At 51.7% G+C, this 16,427-nt stretch overlaps 8 protein-coding genes across 8 annotated transcripts; 4 read left to right on the top strand and 4 right to left on the bottom strand.

Annotated features, from left to right (window-relative positions):
* Window positions 1-135: 135 nt before the first annotated feature.
* On the bottom strand, window positions 136-750 carry J4E79_009407 (uncharacterized protein; the record flags this gene model as incomplete). The annotated part of the gene is made up of 3 exons (XM_049358253.1): window positions 136-446; window positions 504-540; window positions 589-750. 3 exons carry the CDS (start codon window positions 748-750, stop codon window positions 136-138), a joined length of 510 nt encoding a protein of 169 aa, XP_049207108.1.
* Window positions 751-1,228: 478 nt separating this feature from the next.
* J4E79_009406 (uncharacterized protein) lies at window positions 1,229-2,710 on the top strand (the record flags this gene model as incomplete). The annotated part of the gene is made up of 1 exon (XM_049358252.1): window positions 1,229-2,710. One exon carries the CDS (start codon window positions 1,229-1,231, stop codon window positions 2,708-2,710), a length of 1,482 nt encoding a protein of 493 aa, XP_049207107.1.
* A 1,115-nt stretch (window positions 2,711-3,825) lies between these two features.
* J4E79_009405 (uncharacterized protein) lies at window positions 3,826-4,519 on the top strand (the record flags this gene model as incomplete). The annotated part of the gene is made up of 4 exons (XM_049358251.1): window positions 3,826-3,834; window positions 3,881-4,057; window positions 4,101-4,255; window positions 4,300-4,519. 4 exons carry the CDS (start codon window positions 3,826-3,828, stop codon window positions 4,517-4,519), a joined length of 561 nt encoding a protein of 186 aa, XP_049207106.1.
* Window positions 4,520-4,892: 373 nt separating this feature from the next.
* Window positions 4,893-6,472, top strand: J4E79_009404 (uncharacterized protein; the record flags this gene model as incomplete). Its single annotated transcript, XM_049358250.1, has 4 exons — window positions 4,893-4,964; window positions 5,014-5,453; window positions 5,501-5,642; window positions 5,690-6,472. The coding sequence occupies 4 exons, from the start codon at window positions 4,893-4,895 to the stop codon at window positions 6,470-6,472; spliced, it is 1,437 nt and encodes a 478-aa protein (XP_049207105.1).
* A 714-nt stretch (window positions 6,473-7,186) lies between these two features.
* J4E79_009403 (uncharacterized protein) lies at window positions 7,187-7,551 on the top strand (the record flags this gene model as incomplete). Its single annotated transcript, XM_049358249.1, has 2 exons — window positions 7,187-7,210; window positions 7,258-7,551. The coding sequence occupies 2 exons, from the start codon at window positions 7,187-7,189 to the stop codon at window positions 7,549-7,551; spliced, it is 318 nt and encodes a 105-aa protein (XP_049207104.1).
* Window positions 7,552-7,729: 178 nt separating this feature from the next.
* J4E79_009402 (uncharacterized protein) lies at window positions 7,730-8,618 on the bottom strand (the record flags this gene model as incomplete). Its single annotated transcript, XM_049358248.1, has 2 exons — window positions 7,730-7,777; window positions 7,893-8,618. The coding sequence occupies 2 exons, from the start codon at window positions 8,616-8,618 to the stop codon at window positions 7,730-7,732; spliced, it is 774 nt and encodes a 257-aa protein (XP_049207103.1).
* A 1,027-nt stretch (window positions 8,619-9,645) lies between these two features.
* On the bottom strand, window positions 9,646-13,022 carry J4E79_009401 (uncharacterized protein; the record flags this gene model as incomplete). The annotated part of the gene is made up of 4 exons (XM_049358247.1): window positions 9,646-10,615; window positions 11,121-11,231; window positions 11,277-12,514; window positions 12,579-13,022. 4 exons carry the CDS (start codon window positions 13,020-13,022, stop codon window positions 9,646-9,648), a joined length of 2,763 nt encoding a protein of 920 aa, XP_049207102.1.
* A 1,298-nt stretch (window positions 13,023-14,320) lies between these two features.
* On the bottom strand, window positions 14,321-15,899 carry J4E79_009400 (uncharacterized protein; the record flags this gene model as incomplete). The annotated part of the gene is made up of 2 exons (XM_049358246.1): window positions 14,321-15,261; window positions 15,311-15,899. 2 exons carry the CDS (start codon window positions 15,897-15,899, stop codon window positions 14,321-14,323), a joined length of 1,530 nt encoding a protein of 509 aa, XP_049207101.1.
* Window positions 15,900-16,427: the final 528 nt, after the last annotated feature.

The following is a 16,427-nucleotide window of genomic DNA, read 5'->3' as shown; positions in this document are numbered from 1 at the left end:
AAATTGTTGGATTAGCGGACAGACTACAAAGCCGCGCCGAAGAGGTAGGACCAGTGCCAAATCATCATGTAATCGGCAAAGAGCGCTTCTCATGTCCATTCCCGGCAACATGCCGATCTTGGGAACATTAGAAGTTTATTTCTTCTTCCCTTTCGTCTTCTTCTGTTTGACTGTGAACTCCGCAGGTGGCTGTAACTTCTTGATGTCCGCATCAAGCATCTTTAGCTTCTTCTCCAACTCCTTGTTCTCCGCCTTCAGTGACTCGTCTTCCTTGTTGATCTTCTCGACCTCGCTTTTCAATCTGTCGATCTTGGTGTTCTTCTCGGCGCTCAGCCTGTTGGACCTCTGCTCCGGTGTTTCCTCTTCCAGCTCCCGCACTTTGTCGTGTAGAGCAGCTATCTCGTCGCGGTGCCTCTCATCTTTGCGGGTGAGGTGCTGAACAAGCTCTGTGCAATGAGGACACGAACGTGGGTTCATTCGATCCTGGCAACAACTGAGTAGACGGCCGATAGAAGTGCAAAATGCGCAGTCTGTGTCGGTCTTGATGTCAGTCAGTACAGATGTAGATCAAAGTACGTATACACTGACCTCGGGGACTACAGACACAGGGTCGCGATCATCGGCGTTGACGGCGTCCTGCTGACTGGCAAGAGACGACGTACCGTCACTTTGGGAACCGAGCGCCGCACGCTCAAATGCTGCAGGACGACGAATCGCCCCGTTGTCGCAGGTTTGGGAACGAATTGACATCGCTATTGCCGTAGCAGAGCCGTACCCCGTTACTCGTCAAAGGCGTAATGCGATCCGCTTGACACAGAGCTTAGTGGAAAGAGTTTGGCGTGGGGGATGTAGACCGTGACAGTGGAAGTGCGTCCTTTCACCTGCTATACGCGTCTTCTACCCCACTTTTTTGTTTGCAAGTACCGCGTCCGCTCATCTCCCAGTCTGAAGGCTACGACTTTACCTAGCGGACATTCCACCAAAGGATACCACTCATAAACCTCTTGCCCCATCGTCGATTCTGCGCGATCGCATTCTTCTATCCAAATTATTATCGAGCGCGCTCACATCCTTATCTCTACACTCTCGCGCAGTCCAGAGCGATCCACACACCTGCACGTAGGCAGTCATCGATATCGCTGTCAACAGCAGATCAAGACCTCACACCAGCGATTGGAAGTATTCATTGACTATCATGGAGAATACTGACAAATACACCGACCACCTCATGAAAAACTCTTACGAATCCACCGACCCCAAAGATATTCGAAGCTTTGAGCAGAGCATATTCGGCTTCAAATTCCTAGAGTCCCAGATGGGCGATCTTGTCGGCCTGGAGATCTTCAACATGAAGAGTCTACTCGTACAGATACGCACCCAGCTCGATTGGGTAGTCGCAACGCAGTCAGATGCTCAAGTCAGAAGAGTGAACGCTGAGATAGCCTTCGAACAAGTCAAATACATCAGCCAGGCCGTCCCAGATGTTGCTTCGAGGTGTGAGGCCTTGGCGGAGCGAGCGCGTGCTGAGTGCGATATTTTGAAGAAGAGAGTGGACTCCAGTTTCGACAGATTACGGGACGCGTTTGCGGATCAGGTGTTGCGAGCGATGGAGGTGATCTGGCGTGTCATGTCGACCAAAGCGGAAGACGCCACGAAACAGCTAGGCGAGGCAAAGAAAGAACTCCAAGGCGTGAGATCAGCGTCTTCAGCTGCGAATGAGATAGGAAGAAACAGCATACATGATCTGCAACTGAAGTTGGCAGTTATTCAGCGCGATTTTGCCAAGAAAAAGGTGGCCTTGGAGGATGAGTATGGTGAGCTGAAGAAGAAGCACTACACAGATCTACAAAAGCTAGTGGAAGAGCGTATGCGCAGTGAGAAGATCAAGCTCTCTGATCGTCTAAGCAAAGCAGAAGCCAAAGCTATGCAATACGCAAAGGTTCTCCAAGAGAAGGAGGCATTGGAAGCAAGGGTCTTAGAAGAAGGCCGGGAGAAAGCGCTGTTCAAGCAAGCGAAGCTAGAGTGGGAGCAAAAGTACAAGGAACGAGATGATGAGGCAAAAGCTCTGCGACAAGGCTACGACCAGTTCAGCAACGATAATCAAGCTCTTCAAACAGAGAAGGCGGTACTCCAGGCGGATTTCGATGAGCTGAAGAAGGAGCACAAGCCACTACCTGGAGAACACACGCCCAGCTATGAGCTTCGCCATGTTGATCAACATACCATGGCACTTCCGCACGTCTCATCTACAACAGCGTTCGATCGCCAAGCCGCAGAGCTTCAGCATCTAGATGGACTCGTAGCTATCTGGCAGACCACGCTAGAGAACGCGACTGCGGAGATGAATGAATCGACTGTCAGAAAGGAGGCGCTCGAGGCAAAGATTCGAGAAGCCGAGGAGCAGCTGGAAAAGCTAAAGCCTGCTCCCTCGCAGAAGACTTCTCACAAATCGAAGATGAAGAGCAAACCCAAGGGCGCGAGCAAGAAGGAGCAAGCTATTGTCAACGAGAAAGCAGATGACGAAACCGTACTACAACCATCTGTCAATACGTCCGGAGGGCTTCTCAAAGTTCGTGTGGCAACGGAAGCTTTCCCTGCCCTGAGCTCTCCAGCAGTACCCAAAACTATCCCGTCGACCACCTGGAAGAGCCTTCGTCTCGTCGACATCCCGAAAGAAGATACCAAAGACGCTCGGAAGAAGTCTGGCTAAGCTCCTCTGGACCGAAAGCTACGTGTTGCGAAAGAGTTTGGGGTTAGACGTGGCGGAGTATGGGGCAGGCGCACGAGGTGGTTTCGCGGTCTGACGACGTTCATGGCCCTCAACAATTGAGTGTATCATAAACGAATGGAACAAAGAAGTTACATAACTCCCTTGGAAATGTAGTATCGTGCGCATATGCTGAGCTGCTGCTGTGAAGTCGTTCTGGCGGTGGCCTCGCAGCCCGCCCGGGCGCGACTTCCAGGGGACTTGGGTCCAGTCCTTTTTTGAACTAGCGGCATCACATCCCTGTTCGCTCACCGAACGCGACTTTGGAAACAGCCATCGCGTCCAAGCACTTTCGTCGCCAGACTTCCTACAGGTTTAAAACTTTCACAAGAACGAAGTAAGCCTTCCCAGACCCTATCGACAATGGAAGTTCCGGAAGATCGCATTACGGAGAAAGTGCAGTCGCTCAGCGATCTGGAGCTCGCCGTTCTCATTTGCTTGGTCGCGGATCAACATTGCATCATCGAAGCGGAAAGGCAATTGACCCGTGACGTTCTGGAGGAGTTGAAACTTGTGAGTTGCTTCGCACTGCGCGACTGGCTGTGTGCTTACAACAATAGGTCGCTACCAATACTTTCGGACTAACATGGGCTGTGCTGGAATGCACCGAGCACACCACGCTGGACGATTTCGGAAGCGGAATCCTTGTGAGAGGAGAAGAGAACGACTACTTCGGCAACAAAGCTGGGCGTGGCAGAGGAGAGGTAACTTGTGCTCATGTAGACTGATTTGCCAGCGACTAATGTCTAGCCAGTTTTCGTCCATCTCAGTATCACCTGGGAAGCCTGGCGGACATACATCGAGGTCATCCAAACCGTTCAGTCCGTTGGACAACCAACGCATCGCGAACATTGTTATTGCAAGAAACCTCAACAGGGCGAATCCGCAAGTTCAGATTCAGGCCTTGGAGGTGCATCAGCCGTCTTTTCTGCTCGAGCATAACTAACGATAGACAGCTGATACGAGGCAAGCGGAACTTTACGAGGACAGCAGTACATGCGGCCCCGAAACCGTTCCTATTCATCGCTTTGAATGCTTCAGACACGCCGCGTTTAACCATGCATCTGGTAAGTCTAATCTAAACTCACGATGCAGAGTCTAACAATGTTACAGAATGATCAGTTCTTCATCTCACACAAGCATCAAGAAGATGATGGACTGCCTAATCTTGAAGAACTGCAAGAAAAGAATCATGCATCAGACGACGGTGCATCAATGTCTTCCGTAGTTCGCACGCCGCCATTCCAACCGGGAAAGCATAAGCCGCAGCAAGCATTATTCCTGCCTGATGTATGTCGACCGTACTATGCTTGTTCCATACTAACAAGGACAGGACCTTGAGACTTTGACGAAGCTGGTATCGCAAGTCAGAATCAGTTCTGAAGTAAGAGCCTATCTATACAACATTATCGTGTTCATGCGACTGCATCGAGCAGTTGCAGGAGGCATCTCTGCTTTGGCCACAAGACACTTCAACACGCTGGCACAGTGAGTGGTCCACAATCTCATCAAGATGGTACTGACGCCAGTAGTACGCTCGCCCCACTCCACGGTCTCGATTACATCTCGCCGTCCATGATCGCCCTCGCCGCTCGCAAGATATACCCACATCGCATCGTCATTACTGCACCAGAGAACGAGCGCAGCATGCAATGGGGCAGCTCGCTCGAGGCAGTCAAGGCTGTCCTTGAGGGTGTCACAGTTGAGGATGTCATTGAGGAAGTGCTAGAATCAGTGGAAGTTCCGCTTTAGCATCCTTTGTCAGCAAGACTACCATCACGAAAACGATGGTGGTTGAGCAAAAGGCATGAGTAAGGACGCCGGCGGCTGATCTCATCGGCGTTGCGCGGACATGATTGGAAGCAAGCGGGGCCGGGCGTGCCTGCCCCTCGGAAAGTGGGCCGAGAACCGCAGTTACTGTTGCACCTTCGACACCACGCACGCGCTACAGCAAGGCTACAAAAGGGCAGCCGTGTCTCTTGGCCCTTTCAATCGCAGGACTATTTGCGCACTTCAGCCATGGCGACGAGTTATTTCGATCAGCTGAGCCCTGGCGTTCAGGAGGCAATCGAGGTACCTATGCACCCCCCAAACGTCATAACGACGCGTTGAGGCTAACTTCCTCATGGAGAGCGAGCTTGGAGACCAAGACACCAAGAATATCACCAAGGTGACCAGCCATGACGATGCGCTAGAGGTACCTACTCCACTGCATCCTTCCTCCACGCGCTGACCAATAATCGCAGGTCGTCTTCGAAGGCGGATATAGCGGCCATCGTCGCAAAGCCTCGCTCGCTCCCCCACCCTCTGGCAAGATGACGTCCCGCCCTGAGAACGGTCGCCGTACCACCGCGTGTATCGTACACTCCCTTCTCGAAAAGCACGATGGCTTGCCCGTACAAGATCACTCCCAATCGCACGAAGGCCTCGCGCAGGAACGGCGCGTCGACAAAGACCCAGCCTCGGCGCGCTCGGAGCAGACGCAACATTCGCGGCTGTTGACCAAGAAGGAGCTGTCGGATATGGCATTTGGAATACGCGAGCTGTCCAAGAAGCTGTCCCAGATCAGGCTGAAGCTGCATGTGAAGAACATCTTTATCCTCGGCAAAGCGCACGACGAGGCCTTGATCAAGAACTCGCGCGAGGTGACCGACTGGCTTCTGCGGAAGAGCTCGGAGCATACGGTGTATGTGCTAGTTTTGCCTAGCAACGGACACGATTAACGAGACATAGCTACGTCGAGCAGACGCTGGAGGACAACAAGATCTTCGACGCTGCTGGGCTGTTGGAGAACGAGGGCTTTCAAGGGCGGCTCAAATTCTGGACCAACGAGATGTGCGCTCAAAAGCCACAAACCTTTGACATTGTCCTCGCGGTAAGACATGTCATACTGCGGAGTCTTCAAGGCTAACGACAACACAGCTGGGTGGTGACGGCACAGTCTTGTATGCGTCATGGCTCTTCCAGCGCATCGTACCTCCAACGATTTCCTTCTCACTAGGCTCGCTCGGCTTCCTCACCAAATTCGATTTCGAACTATACCCGCAATCCCTATCTACCGCCTTCGCGGACGGTATCACTGTCAGCCTGCGTCTCCGCTTCGAAGCTACCGTCATGCGATCCCAACAACGGGACGGCGAGGGCCGCGATCTGGTGGAAGAACTGATCGGGGAGGAAATCGACGACCACCATACCCACTACTCCGATGGTACACATAACATCTTGAACGAGGTGGTCGTAGACCGGGGCCCAAACCCTACAATGTCGTCCATCGAGCTGTTCGGAGACGACGAGCATTTCACGACTGTGCAGGCTGACGGTATTTGCGTGTCTACGCCTACGGGCTCGACTGCGTACAACCTTGCGGCAGGTGGATCGCTCTGCCACCCCGACAACCCTGTGGTCCTCGTTACCGCCATCTGCGCACATACGCTCTCGTTCAGACCTATCATCCTTCCCGATACCATCGTACTCCGGTGCGGTGTACCATACGACGCGAGAACAAGTTCTTGGGCCAGCTTTGACGGCAGAGAAAGGGTCGAACTCAAGCCTGGCGACTACGTTACGATTAGCGCAAGTCGCTTCCCGTTCCCCAGCGTGCTGCCACTGAACAAGAGGAGAACGGATTGGATCGACAGTATCTCGAGGACTCTGCAGTGGAATAGCAGGCAAAAGCAGAAGGCGTTTAAGGAATGGAGTTCATAGAGATGAAGCTATCTGAATAGCCGTTTAGCTAAATATATCATTGACCACGTACCGCTGTGCTTGCTTTCACTCTTTTTATTTCGGTTAGTTGTTTGCGCCGCTGATATGGAGCCACATTTATTCAGGCAGCCATCCGATCAACCACGACGTGACCAGGTCAATGCAGGGCTCACGCGGCATTCACGCAATTCCTCATTACTTACTAAGATATCAACCCTTCCGCGGATCCTACGACTAGCCGCTGTTCAACAACAAGACTCCCCGAGATGGCTGTGTAAGTGACTAATATGCCTGCATTTCCTCCGCTAACACCAAACAGCTGGTGTCAACGCTGCGTTCGCTCCTTCCGCACTCTCGGCGCACGCGATGCACACGTCCGCCACTCTACAAAGCACCACTACTGCTCCAAATGCGACTTTGACGGCGATACCCGGGACGAATTGCTCGAGCACTGCCGTGACGACGGCTGTTACACCGTGTTTCAAGATTGTAACGATGGAGATGGAATTCTATTTCATCCCGGATCGAAGGAGTACTGGGACCATGTTGAAGAGTCCAATGTATGCATCCAGTGCGAGAGGCACTTTGACTCACCGAGCAATCTTCACCAGGTAAGTGGTACGACTGTATGGCAGATGTGCGTCACGTGCTAACGATACGCAGCATCAGCTTTCCCATCGTACACCGAGGTACAAGTGCTACGAATGTACGAGCATGTTCAAGACCTACGGCGGCATGGTAAGTCTAGTATCCAATCAAAGACAGCTTATCACTTACCATCACAGATCATCCATCTCGAACGCGGCACCTGCGGCGATCTTGACTCCACTGATCTCAACAAGTTGGCAGCCGAGTGCTATAGATGGGATCAATTCATCGACGCGGATTATCAGAGTGAGCTGCTTGATGATGGCGATACGTTGTATGAAGCTACTCCATTCATGTGCCCGACTTGCGATGCGGCAATGTCAAAACTGTCGAGCTTGTTCCAGCACATCGAGTCGGATTCTTGTGCGCAGACGTTGGATGAGGGGGCTATCGGACAGTTGAGGAGGTTCTTGAGAAGTCGGTTAGGCTAGGCGAGGCGGACTTCAGACACAGGTTGTGAGTCAGTAAACTTCTGTTCTCCTTGCATGACGGCTACTTGGGTCGATAAGTATGTAGGAATGAGCAAATCAATTATATGTATGCGCAAAGCACGAACGAATGAATGAAGCTTAACAGAACAGAATCGTTACCACTCAACCAACATCCAAATTAGCCCTTCAAATCGACACAGAACTCTGCAGTCACACCCTGATCAAACTTCCCCATGTATATCGCGTTTTCTTTTCTGCAAATGTTCTCCTATACAGTACAGCGTTAGCTCAGCACATCCTTCAAATACACTCCTTCCACAACGCAAAAGCTGGCGACTTACTCCATAGAAATACGCCTGGTCGTCACACCATTTCCCGGCCTCGCACTGGAACGCAAACTCGGGTTGACCCAGCTGTATTCCGGCTTCATGACCTGCGCACTGCGTGGTATCGGTGGTGATCTTACTGTCCTCCTTACCGATACAAACGATCAGACTGAGATTATACCACAGAATCGAGGGATCTTTCTTGTCATGATTGTATTCGACAAGCAACTCGCGACCCAACGCATTCGTCTTGGTGACCTTCATGACTGAACCCACGGCCGGTTTGGCGACTGTACCTCCCGCGGGTAGATGACCGTGTTCAATCTCTCCATTATCATTGTAATGAAACCACCAGAGGTCGTAGCCACAGTAGTTGTGCATAGTCACAGTACCAGCTACGCTTTCCGGACGGGGGAAGACATCGAGTTGTTCTATCGTAGTGATATCGACGGGATTGGGTACGCCGAGGTTGAGTGGAAGTTCGGCTGGCCCGGTGGTGCATTTGTGTGCTATCTTAACGAGATCTGCATCGCTGAGGCGTGGAAGGTCTCCAGTGTTCAAGGGTGTATCTCGGCGTGCCAGCGACTCAGGACCGAGCGTGATGAGGTCGTTGGCTGATGAGACATGTCGGTGAACGTGTTTGTGCCCGTGGTTGTGCGGCACTGCTGTGACGGGTCTCGGCAAGAGGAGGAGAGCTAGTAAGGCCGTTGCGATGGGCGAGCATGCGCGTAGTACGGCCATGTTGGAAATGCGTAGTTGTTGGTTTGCGGCACGGAAAGACGGGCTGTGCTTCAGTGGTGTGAAGCTGGGTGCGCTATGCGTCGTTATTGAGTATTTGGATTCGATGAAGATGTTGGTATTACGGTAAGCTTTGCAACAGAGATGTCTGTATTAGGATGGTAAAAGTGGATGGAGGAAGAAGACTACAAAGAGGTGGAGATATGTGTATAAGAAGATATCGTTCATGACAGCGTACTTCATGACTGAAGAAGTGAGTAATTCATCGTGAGTAGTCCATGTGTCAGTAAACCTCCAGATCCTACATCGCAGACTGACCTCGGGTGTTTATGTGCGGACAGTCTTCGTGTCGAGCGCATGCAGGTAGTGACATAATAAAATCGAGCGGTAATCATCGTGGTGTCTACGCCGTCGGACGTTGTACGGAAGTTGGAGCCAACCGTGGTTGGCGGTGCATGGGTACCACGTTAGGGCGAAGCTGCGCATAGAACTCCGAGATGTCTGAGCGTCGCGTGCATGTCATCGGCCACTGGGCCCTCACGTCACCAACATCAACGCATGATGGAAGCAGATTTTGTGCTATGCTCTTGATTGAGGCTTACAAGCAAACTATCCTATCCTGATAGTGAAAGTATCCAGATAGGGAAACACCAGCACCGGCTGCCATCCGCTGCCATCCATGCGCCAGCAAGATCATAACCCAAAATCCTCCAACGCCACTCGTGTATGCCCTTGTTCGAAGAAGAAGGAGATAAAAAAAGCCTTGAAGTCAATTGTATACAATGAAATGAAAACTAAAGAAGAGAAGAAACATGAGGCCATGTAGTTGTCTACCCCGAAAAGTGATCCAGGGCCTGCCGTAGATTGTTAGAAAGTGTTTGGAAGATATCGTTATAGTCAGACAACACACACTCTTGCTCCACCACGTTTGCGAAAGAGATAGCCGGATCGCTTCGTTGGGTTGACACGGGAAAGAAAGGTTCAGGTCACGACCTTATGATCGTAATTTCTTCCCGCGTGGCGGCGACGCTCACGATCTGTTTTCGGCACAGATCTCAAAAGCAACGCCCTTGTCGATGGTCGAACCGCCAACTGGGGCGTCAGGCAAGTATCCGAATTCGGGAACGACGTAGGCCTGTTGAGCGCATGGCTCATTTGCGACACATTGGAAGACTGGGCCGTCCTTGGCAGCGGCTTGAATGCCTTTCTCGTGGCCGGCGCAGTTGTCAAAGTTGGTCCCGTTCTTGGTCATACAATCGAGATACGAAATGTCGTAAGATACCTTGACCTGGTCATCCCAGACTGTGTATTCGAATTGCATTGGGAGGGCCATATCCTTAGCCTTTGCGACCTTTAGGGAGATACCAGACTTGTGACAGGTACGGATTGCTTCAGTATACATACTGTTAGCGGATATCGTTACGCAATCGCTGCCCGGTCCATTGTCGCAGGTCTCTTCATTGCCGATAGAAGAAACGTAGACGTCGTAATCACATGAGTTGACGATAATGGCCTGGTTCGGAATGGATTCGAGAGTAGCGTATGGACCACCTGGAGAAGACGAAGGAGCAGCTGAAGACGTGGAAGTGGAAGCGTCGTCAGGAATGCCCTTGTCGGGGAGCTTGACAGTCATGGACAGTTCTGGCGCTGCAGCCGTGGTAGTAACCGTGCAGCTAGAGGCCGCAGAGCTTGCAGCCGACTCGATGGTGACGGTCTTGATGATAGTTTCTGTGACGAAAACAACGTCTGTCTGTATGGCGCGGCGATCAACCTTCTCATGATGGTGATCATGGCGACGTCCGATATGGGCGCCAGCGGCGAGTAGCGGCAGTGCAAGCGCAACGATGACGTTGAAGTGCATCGTGAGTGATCTTGAATCGGATTCTGGACCTGACGGCGTAAGTAGACACGGGTTCGAGTGAGTATGGTGAGGCAGTTGAGTGTCGCGTGATGTGGGTCGGAGCAGGTAAAGGAGTGTGGGAGTAAAGGTCGCTGGGAAACTGTTGTTGTTATTGTTATGATCCTGCGTCACCCGGGGATCTGAAAGCGCAAGTGAGCGTGGATTACAATTATATGCCACGTTGGGGCGCGTTGGCCCCGTTGGACGGCCGGTGAATAAATGGGGGCCGGCCAATCAGAGGCCTGCCAATGGCAAGGCCTTAGATGAGCACAAACGGAGACGCAACACACACGGCCCCCACACGTTGCTCTCTCACGAGCCGGTGAAGCTCACCAGGGTGCACTCGCGTTGCGGCGGTGGGCAACGCACCGGGCGTCGGCGCACCGCACGTGCATGTTGGCCCCGAAAGTGACACGAGAGATTGAGGCGGGAGTTTGCCTGAATGTGAATAGTGTAAATTGCTTTGCGATGCAAACAAGAAAAAGGATAATTTTAGCAAGAAAATCCGGAAAGAAAGACACCGCAAAGTTCCAGGGCAAGATAAAAGTGACGGCCATGGCTTGCGCGACGTTGACTGCTAGACATGGAGGTAATCGCTGATAGACGCGATCCGCTCATCCAACAGGTCCAAGAGGAACGGAAGGCCTCGGCTCCTGTCGGGTTTGCGCATAGCAAGAGTACATTGGGCTGTGGTAGTTAGCTCTTGTTTGCAAGATCTAGACGATGATACGCACTCATCATATCCCGTCCAACCCACACACTTCCAACAGTTGAACAAATTTGTTGGATCATAGCGTCTCTTCACGGCCAGCAATCTCTCGTAGTGCACCCCAAAGAACGTTTGTTGCCAGTTCTCCTCGGTCCAATCACCTTCGTTCGAGTAGCACCCACCATTCGGTGTGACGGCTTTCAAGATGTCCATCGTAGCAGAGACAGTCTGTTGGATTTGCGAGCGAGCCGCTGGCGGTGTAGCAGTGGTCCAAAATTGGCCCATGACAATTTCCCATAGCGAGTCTCGCCAAATGGGATTCACGCTAGTCTTGCCGTTGTCAGGAGTATTGTCTGGTCCGGTAGCGTAGAACTGAGCGCCTCCACTGCCATGGTTGACACGTGAAAATTGCATGGCGGTGACGACTGCAGTGACGAGCCGGTCGATGTTGTGGGACGAGTTGAAGAGACTCTTGGGGATGAAGCGCCCCGCGCCATTGAAGCCTAGACCCACGGGTCCATTGCGAGATATCTCGGGTCTTTCCGTGAACTCATGCCACTGCGAGAACTTCTTGAAGGAGTGATACTCATTCTCGGTGATGCTGAGACCGGAGTAGTTCGTCAAGAAGTCGTGCCATTGGGACGTGATGTCTTTGATCGCCTCCGTGTCATTAGAGGGCAGGACCTGCAAGAACACGACACGATCTGAGAGCACAAAATTGTATCCAGCGATTCCATGCTTGGTAAATAGCGTTTGGTTTGCGGCAAGCCCGGTGATGATGTCGCGATGTACTTTCGACTCTGTAATGTTCTTCGGCGCGGGAAAGTGAGCTTGGAAGCTGTATACGTTGATAGGATCGGCCGGGTGGAGCTGGAACTTGTAAGATGTGAGCATAGCGTAGGTTCCGCCTCCGCCTCCGCGCATTGCCCAGAAAAGATCCGGGTCGCTGCATTCATTAATGGTACGCTGTTCTCCGTCGGCGGTGACAACGTCGAACTCGACAGCTTGGTCAACCATCAAACCATATTTCGGACCAAGTGGACCATGCCCGCCTCCCTGACCATATCCACCAGCGATGCCGACAGAGGCGACGGCTCCAACAGTGACGTGCATGCCATGAGGTTCAAAGGCCTCCCACGCCTCCTGGGCCTGGACACCGGCACCGATCTCTCCAATGTTGTCATAGCGAGTCTGGCAGCCTTTGGGCTGGAAAGTTTCGTGATACTGGGTGTCCTTCATGTTGTGAGTCCAGATCGCCAAAGAATTTGGCGCGGTTGATCGTCCGTAGTACTGCAGAGGTAGAGGTACGAAGTCAGTCTATGTCTCACATGCACTTCGTACAGTCAAAACTTACGTCATGTCCAGTATTCTTGATCGAAACACGAATTCCATGCTTGCGCACAAAGCTCAAGGTCTTGCTGATATCATGCCCAGTCCCAGCTTTAACATGGTATGAGGAGAGTCTACCAAGCGAGCAGGTACCGGAAACAGGTTCCGAGGTATTGAACGAGTTAAGTGCACATTGCGACGTGTCACACTTCTCCCAGTCAAGAAACTCCGTCGACCCGTAGTGATTCGTGCGTGAGACGCCATCGCCGTAGTTCCTCGCGATCTCTTGACATTGCGTGCTCGACGGATCTGAGTAGCACGGGGCGGCCCAAGGTACCGTCAATCGGAGGTTGCCATTGATGCTCTGATTGAAAGCGTTCCAATCGTTCATGGTCGGCCAACAAGCCTGTCCCGGTAGACATGTGTAGTTGAAAGAAGTAGAGCTTTCGTGTGCTGGCACTGACAGCATGGTGTGCCTGATGAGATGTTGTCTGCAAAAGGTATAGGATCCGTACACGGCGAAGCCGCAGAGAAGAGGCAGTAGAACAACATGGCGTAGGATGTCGCTTAAACTTCGCTCCGCTGATTTCGTCGAGTTTTGGAAAGTCTCATCCTCCCTCTGCAGTTGATAGGCATGTGCGGCCTTCTCGTTCAACAATGGAAGGCGCTCGGCGTATGCCATTCTGCTAGCCAATTAGATGATCTTTCCACCGGTGCTGTATTCGAATATCTCTAACCGTGCTTTCTGTAAAGGTACCTTCGATGAGATATCCAGATGGTGTCGTATCGGATAAGTTGCAGTCGTGATGGGCGGGTAAACGGTGCGAAGCCTTGTTATAAGGCATCATCCCTACAGACGCGAGCTGAGCCTGGGAAGGACTCAACGTCCCGCGAACGCATCAGGAGCGAGCCTGCCGTAGCCCACATTTGGACAATGGTTGACTGCCTCAGCCTCAGCTTCTTCTTTTCTTACGCCTGGACTGGCCAATCAGGCGTCAGAGCACATCATCAATCGCATGTCCAAGCCAGTAGTCGAGCAGGCACCAAGCACCGCCCGCAAGATGCAGCAGGCAAAAGCTTCCCGATGCACATGATGTTGAAGGCTGATGTGGGGTGGTTCGGCGCGGGCGAGGGCGCGGTCTGGGTGGTGAGAGATTTGCCGTGTGCGTCCCACGCGTTCCCAAAATCGGTTCCTGGCGCGTAACGCCTGTCTTTCCGCCTTGGCTGTGTACCGCAGCTGATGCAGGCTACTATATCGAATTGCGCGACCGCTGTGACGGATGGACTGGAAGTTTGGTGATGAGGCTGTGCCCCTGAAGCGCGATCTTGATGATGGTGGCCTGAGATCCGGAGTGATGACGTATACAAAAAAGAAGGCTGACAGACCAGGCAGGATCAGAAGCATGTGCGCTGAACACGCTCAGGCAGGTGTAAACGACGAATCTCATGAGGGCTTGATACTCACATGCAGAAACGTATCGCATATGCAAGCCTTGCGCGACTGCTTTGTACGCAACGATGTGCCAGGTGGCCCCGCAATTGAGTTGCACGACTGCATTACTCAGATAGCCATCTTCAACCTCCACCACACACGTACGGGCGCTTGTCAGATACAGCGCGTGCAACAGAACTTGCGATGTCACAAACGTGTCTTGTGCGAGTGTCTCTAAAGGATGGTGTACAATCACATGAGTGGAGTAATATTCACGTCGTCACGCTGTAACGCTCATATGCTAATAGTGTACATGGAGGACGAGAACAATGACCTTATTCATTCTCGTCATAGTCATCAAAAGGCCAAGTAAGTAAGGCTCTATCCAGTTCCTCCGGTTCGTCTTTCAGGTTGTCCACTATGCATTCCTTTGCCTTGCTTGCTTTTTCTTTCGCGAAGTCAAAGTCTTCGTGCGATGTGTATCCGCTATGGGATACACCCATTTTCTCGCATAATTCTTCCCTAAACATGTTGCCTTCGTGCAGTGACTTCCGCATATCTGCTCTTCTCTGCATCTCTTCCTCGGATATGATGATGGGGCATGGCGGAACCGTGCCGTCTGTGGCGGCAGATGCAAACACTGGCCATTCTTCCACAACATCCGCGATACCGATCTGGAGATGAGCATTGTCACCTTGCCACGGAGCGCCGGCATCGTGAAATATCTGACGTGTCATGAAAGTTCCGTCGTGTGTACAAGCCTGCCAATGAGGCTCGTTCAGCATCTGAGTGAGGCCAAGGTACCAGAAATGTATGTGTTGTCGGCGATATAGTTCTTCTGCCTCAGCACGCTCAGTTTCAGCCATAGAAGAAAGAATTTCCGGTAGTTTGGGCTCCGTAAAGCTTCGAGACTCTTCGTCTGCGTAGTTTGCAAATGCCGCTGGTATGTCCGCGGCGAGGAAAGCAGGGAGGACTTCGGAGTGCTGCCAGTCGATGAAGCCGGTGATTTGAAGATCGTCAGATACAAGGATGTTATTAGGAGAGAGATCTGGATGTCGGAGGGTGGGCGAATGCACTGTCGCATCTTTAGGTACAAGGTGAGGCACGAGGCGTATGTAGTCTCCTAGCGAATGTATGTGGCCTTGAGGATCTTGCTTCTTGTATCCAAATGACTCAGCGTATTCGCGATAGAATGGGTGTCGTGGCCGTCCGTGTTTGCCGATCCACGCCAACTCCTTCTCGGCATGACTTCGAAGAACGAGCTGAGTGTCGATATCTGTCTGTGTCAGACTCAGTGTTGTAGAAGTCTAGAACAAATGACGCACGAGGGCCTCGGTCGATATCCAGTTCTGCACGTTCTCCGTACCACCATCGCATAGATGCATATGGCCCCACGCACAAGTCGCTAGGTCCAGGAATACCTATGCGGGGCATTCCCGGAGGCAGGTCATGGGAGTAGTATATACTGCCACAGGCGGGAAGCCTGTTCGCGAAGAGCTTGGTTTCCATCAAGACTATTTTGTGCAAAATATGACATCTTTCCTCTTCGGCTAAGCTGAACCAGATATCACTAAGAGGCTTTCCTGGTAGTTTTTCCATCAGCATATATTCTACACCGACAGCGTTTTCACCAGTCGAGTAGCTCAGAACCCGAGGTACAGGTATGCCCTTGGTGCGGAGGAAGTCCAGCGTTGCGACTTCACTCGCTACTGCCAGGCGTCGTGGTAAGGTAGATGGGTATGGAAGACGGACGAGTACCGACGAGCTGTCATTCATCGTTAATTCGAGTATGCGGTTGAAACCGCCTTCGGCGATCTTCTTTATCGCGTGCACATCTGAAGCTGGTCTGTTTAGTGCTTTCGCAGCTACCTTCTTGAGTTCGGAGACGTTGAAGACTAAGCGGCGTTCAGCCATGCGCAAAGACTCGTTAACACTACATGTTCACGTCAGCCAACAGTTGAGTGAGTGAAACAATGTGAGGTGGTATACATCCATCTGCCAGAAGTAAACTCGAACAACTCGCGGTGGTCTGTATTCTGTAGGCTAGCCTTTGCCGACAGGAACGCGCCTCTGCAACATGAAGACGGGGTCTTGAAGCGTCTACTTCTAACTACAGATGAAACCCGCGCTCTCAGCGGGTAGAATATTTGATGGACAGTTGATGTAGGAACCCTAGGTCTCATGATCGTAGTAATGATAGTGATTGTTACGTGATTACCTCACGGGTACATAGGCTCTCCTTTCTTAGTAGTTAGCACCTTAGCTTTTACAATAACAATTTAATACACTATATACTTTGTAGTTTAGTAGCTACTCTCTAAAAAAAAAAAAAAGCTTACTATTATTCTTTATAACCTAATACTAGGCTATTATTTCTAGCACTACTACTACTTTTTAGTGCTTTTAACACTCTTACATAAGTATCTCTATATTATAAACTAA

Source organism: Alternaria viburni (genome assembly GCF_023758015.1).
Source record: "Alternaria viburni strain BMP 2772 chromosome Unknown scaffold_25, whole genome shotgun sequence".
Lineage (NCBI taxonomy): Eukaryota > Fungi > Ascomycota > Dothideomycetes > Pleosporales > Pleosporaceae > Alternaria > Alternaria viburni.
This window is presented reverse-complemented; position numbering and strand designations above follow the sequence as displayed.